Here is a 5108-nt window from a genome sequence, read left to right as displayed (position 1 = left end):
AAACCCTGTCTCGAAAAACCAAAAAAAAAAAAAAAAAAAAGTGAGCCTGCTCTTCCTGTCTTCATGAGACATGTAAACAATGAGAATATGCAACAAGCTAGGTGTGATCTTGTATATTATCCCCTCACTTGTGAGGCAGAAAATCATGTGTTTGAGGTCAGCCTGGGCTACATAGTAATACTCTGTTCCCAGAACCAAAACAACAATTATACCCTCCAAATATCTAGTTTTGTAACACGGATGATCAGGATTCAAGTCCTACCTACTAGCTCTACTGTCCCAGACAGATTAATATCTAGTTTCCCTTCTCTAAAGCAAACTGCATATCTAGCTCAGAGGCTGTGTGAATGTAACATCCAAAGGGCTCCCTCATGTCCTAACAGCACCTGACACGCAATAAGCACACAGGAGGGTAGCTAGTCATAGATCCAGAGAAGTGTGACTCACTACAAATGCAATACAAAGTACCAGCCCCTGGAGAAAATGAGTTAAATTTCTAGTAGGCAAACTAAAGAGAATAATGGAAGAGACTGGGTACTTGGGTATTCCCTGTTTTCCGTGTGATATTCCCAGTGTGCATGGATATAGCTGCCCACCTTGTCTCCTGTGAATCTACCTGGCACGCATTTAATAGGCTTACTCATCAGACTCTTGGCCACAGGTTACAGGAGGGAGCGGGAGTGTTCATACTTAAGTGTGCCATTGCATCATTGCTCCTCCAACCACAGCATGTAAACAAAACAAAGCAAACCCCAGAACTGCCCTTAGCTGCCCAGGAAAGATACCTGAAACGGAATTTAAGAACGTTCAGGGGGAAAAGGTAGAAAGATACAAACTTAGACAGGGTGGTTGTTGTAGTTGTTGGTTTGGTTTTTTGTTTGTTTGTTTTGTTGTTTTTTGTTTTTTACATAGCCTTGACTGGTCTAGAAGTCATTATGTATGTAGATCAGGATGGCCTCAAACTTCCAAAGATGCCCCTGCCTCTACTTCATAAGTGCTGGGACTAAAAGGCCTTTGCTACCTCACCCAGATTGGAAGATGTGATCTTTATAGCCATAAGTTCTCAAAAGAAATCTAGCTTAGAACACTAAGATTCAGACTATACACCACCAATGCATTTGAATTCAAGGTAATTAGTATTAGTCTGCTAGGACTGCTGTAATAAAACGCTGTAGACTGGGTGGTTTCACAGAAGCTGCTGCTGCTCTCCGCCCCATCCTTCCCTCCCCCTCCCCTGATGTGTCAACCCCCTGGCTGTCAACACACAGCTGTGGAGATTGGAAGTTCCATGCTCAGCTCTCTCCCTGGCACGTAGATGATGCTCTTCCGTATGCCCTCACAGGATCGCCTTTTGGTGTTGATACTAAGGATGAGGATGTAAGCTCAGCTGCCTTCTCACTTAAGGGCACCAATGCCCTCAGACTGGGATCCCGCCCTTTGATCCCCTCCAACACTGAGACGTCCCTAGAGGCCCAGCTCCTAAGACTATCAGAATGAGTGCTAAGAGTTCAGTAGATGAAACTCCGGGAGGGACACAGCACTCAGTCCCAGACAGCGTTACCAAGGAATAGGAGCCCATGGGAGGCAAATTATAGTCTTGGATACATTTAGACTTGCAAAAATTATAGAGGAGAGCCACAGGCATCTTTAGTTACATTTGGTTCAATGAGGAAAAATGGACTAGCATTAAAAACAAAAAAATAAGCCGGGCGTGGTGGCGCACGCCTTTAATCCCAGCACTCGGGAGGCAGAGGCAGGCAGATTTCTGAGTTCGAGGCCAGCCTGGTCTACAAAGTGAGTGCCAGGACAGCCAGGGCTACACAGAGAAACCCTGTCTCGAAAAACCAAAAAAAAAATAAAATAAAAAAAATAAATAAATAAAACCGTGACCTTGGCGCTTTGGGACTCCCAGGAAGCCTGCTGACTTGGGAGGAAAACCCACGTACACCTCCTTGATGATGATGTTGTCACTTCCTTGTCTTGGGTTCTAGGTCTCAGAAAGAAGAGGCTGGGTTTGCTAAGCAGCCAAAGCAATGGCCTCTTTTTTTTTTTTTTTTCCCAGAGCTCGGTCCCTGGAGCGCCATCTCGGCGGCTCACCGTTTACAGGGCATCCAGGGCATCCACCTGTGTTCTCAGGCTAGCTGCTTGGGTCTCAGCCTTGACTCTTCCCTTTCCCCTAAATGGAACTCATCCCCAAACACCTTTGGCTTTCTGTTTTCCTCCATCTCTTTCAATCGTCTAGACACCCGCCCGGCCCGATGACAGTTTGAATTGCTGGCTTCAAGTCTTGGTGGAAGGAAACAATTTCCTCCAAATATCTTTTAATTTTTTATGTGTATACCCATTGTACATGGTACTACGCCATGTAAGGACATGTTCCTATGAGTATATATTGTACACCGAACATGTTCCTCCAAATTAAACATTTTAGCTGTAACTTTGTAATGCATGCATACATACCACTGATGCTTGGTACAGTAGCTAGCTTTCAGCCATTACCAGTAGGTATCTGTGCAACTATTTTTCTCATGTCTGTGATTGGCTTTTGCAAAACCAAACCTTCATCTGAATATTGGTTTGTTTTTGTTTTTTGTTTTTGTTTTGGTTTTTTTGAGACAGGGTTTCTCTGTATAGCCCTGGCTGTCCTGGAACTCACTTTGTAGACCAGGCTGGCCTCGAACTTAGAAATCCTCCTGCCTCTGCCTCCTGGGTGCTGGGATTAAAGGCATGCGCCATCACGCTCGGCTTCATCTGAATATTGAAGAATCAAATAAAGAGTTTGTGGCAGAAAGTGAAGAGCTGTACAACTCCGTGATGAAGTGTCACTGGCAGCCTCTGGATGCTGTTCTGTCTAACATCCCAGATGAGCTCCCCACATTGGGAAGCAAGTATGCACTATGCCCTCCAACTGCCCTATTAATTGTGTCTTGCTTTGGAGTTTAGGAGAAAAAAATTCCAGAAATGTGTTAGATTTTGAATGTATAATTAATTCTCCCCCTCTTTGCCCCCCACCCTCCCCCCATCCCTGGTACTGGGAAATGAAGCCCAAGGCCTTGTAATGTTAGATAAGCACTCTATAACTGAATTATGTCCCAGCCCTCAGAAGCTGTTTGTAAATCTAAACTTCTGGGACTTCAATGGCATTGGCATGGTGGAATATGATATAAATAACGATTACTATAGCACAGCCAACCCAGGAAGTGCATTCTCTTAAGTCAGTTCCAGAAGGATCCACATGACTGAAGGCAGACGTTACAAGATGACATTGGGAGAGAGATTTTACAGAGATGGATGGATGTGAGCTCAAGGGTTGGTGGCCTTAGCTTCAGTGTCTTGCACACTTCCTGTAACAGTAAACCCTCGTGGAAAGAATCAGACACACGCAGTAAAATTTCTCAGTGTTATCTTGTCTGGCAAATGCCATTTAGAACTAGATGCTCAATCTCCACTGACCCTCAGGCTCTGTTTAAGAAAGCTGGTTTAAGAGTAGAAGGCAGCAGAAAGCCTCTTAACTGAACAAAAAGATTCCTAAGAATGGACCAAGTTGACCTCATCCACAAAGCCTGATGGTTTTCTAAGATCAAGGAGTCGGGACTTTATACAACCCAGTCATGAAGCTTCAGTGTATGTATGAAGTGGGAAGTGAGGTAGTTGGAGAAGTGGCTCAGTGATTAAGAACAATGGCTACTCTTCCAGAGACCCTGGGTTCAATTTCCAGCACCCACCTGACAACTCACAACCATTTATAATGTAACTCCAGTTCCCAGGAATCTGAAGCCCTCCTTTGACTTCTATGGGTACTAGGTATATGTGTGTCGCTACATGCAGGAACACATACATATACATAAAATAATAAGGTATAGAAACTTAAATAAGTGTTATTGGGGTTGTGCTTTGGAGAATTGCTTTGCCTCAAATAGACACTTAAGAGAGACCCTGGACTGCATTCGTGGTCTAAAAACATATAAAAAGCATATGTTTAGAGAGTTGACCAGACTATAAGCAAAGGGATTGGACATTGCCTCCTTTTCAAAGGTACTTAGCTCATGCTAAGCCTCATACCACTCAGGACTTTGAAAGACTAGCTGCTGATGGGCTCTAGCTGCTTACAAACCAAGGCAGGGGTGGGGCTTCCCAGACCCACTGAGTCATCATTTGCCATTTGAGCCCAGACTTCTTCCCAGAAGGAATATCTTGAACATTTTTCTGACCTTCTGCCATAAGGTGCCCACAGCACTGTTGTGTCATAGTATGACTAAAATGTCCCCAGACATAGCCAAATGTCCCCCAGGGGTAAATTGTGCCCTCATTTAACATGACTGGAATAGAACACTGATTATCAGGCTCCAGGAAGGTGTGTTTAGACCAAAGCAGAAAGCTTGCTTTAGGATTTGGCAGTAAAATGAAAAGTCACAGACACAGATCAGCGGGGAAAGAAAGAAAGGAAGAAAGGAAGAAAGGAAGAAAGGAAGGAAGGAAGGAAGGAAAGAAAGAAAGAAGAGAAAGAAAAGAAAGAGAGAAAGAAAAAAATTTAAATTCAGTCAAGTAATTCTTTGTTAGAGAAATGACCACAAATCCATACCGTTTGCATATTTGTTTTAAGAGAACAACCAATTTAACCTCATTTACATCAATTTCGTAAATAAGTAACAAAGGAGGGCCGAGATGTAGCTCAGTCAGAAAGAGACTTACCCAGCACGTGTAAATCAGGCCTTGATCCTCAGCACTCTGTACAGTGGAGATGGAGGCACGTATTTCCATCCCAGCACTGGTGATGGGGAGGAGATAAGACAACAGACTCTTGGTTGCTGCTGCTTAGGTTCGTTTGGGTTTTTGAGACATGGTCTCACTATATAGCCCACGCTGGCTTCAATCTCATGATCTTTTTGCCTTGGCCTCCCAAGTGCTTGGAAGATAGAACTTTTTAAGTGTGGCAAATTGAAACTAGACCAGGAGATAACTTTTTTCCCTCTTGGTTTTTTGAGTCTTACGTTGTAGCCCAAGCTGCCCTGGAACTCACTATGTAGCTCAGGCTGGCCTGGAGCTGGAAGCATCTTCATCCCTCCAAAGTGTTGCTTGGGATTATGGGTATGAAGCCACACACCTGG

At 44.0% G+C, this 5108-nt stretch overlaps 1 protein-coding gene across 1 annotated transcript in view; it reads left to right on the top strand.

Moving 5' to 3' along the window:
- C13H6orf52 (chromosome 13 C6orf52 homolog) overlaps nucleotides 1–3214 on the top strand; it is a 7483-nt gene extending 4269 nt beyond the window's left edge. Inside the window, exons 2-4 of the mRNA XM_021180947.1 lie at nucleotides 2243–2264; nucleotides 2726–2888; nucleotides 3097–3214. Coding sequence (XP_021036606.1) covers nucleotides 2243–2264; nucleotides 2726–2888; nucleotides 3097–3214 — 303 coding nt within the window. The remainder of the gene's footprint in view (nucleotides 1–2242; nucleotides 2265–2725; nucleotides 2889–3096) is intronic.
- The last annotated feature ends 1894 nt before the right edge of the window (nucleotides 3215–5108 follow it).

The sequence above is a fragment of the Mus caroli genome, chromosome 13 (assembly GCF_900094665.2).
Source record: "Mus caroli chromosome 13, CAROLI_EIJ_v1.1, whole genome shotgun sequence".
NCBI lineage: Eukaryota > Metazoa > Chordata > Mammalia > Rodentia > Muridae > Mus > Mus caroli.
Note: the sequence above shows the minus strand (reverse complement) of the source record. Positions and strands in the feature narration are given on the sequence as shown.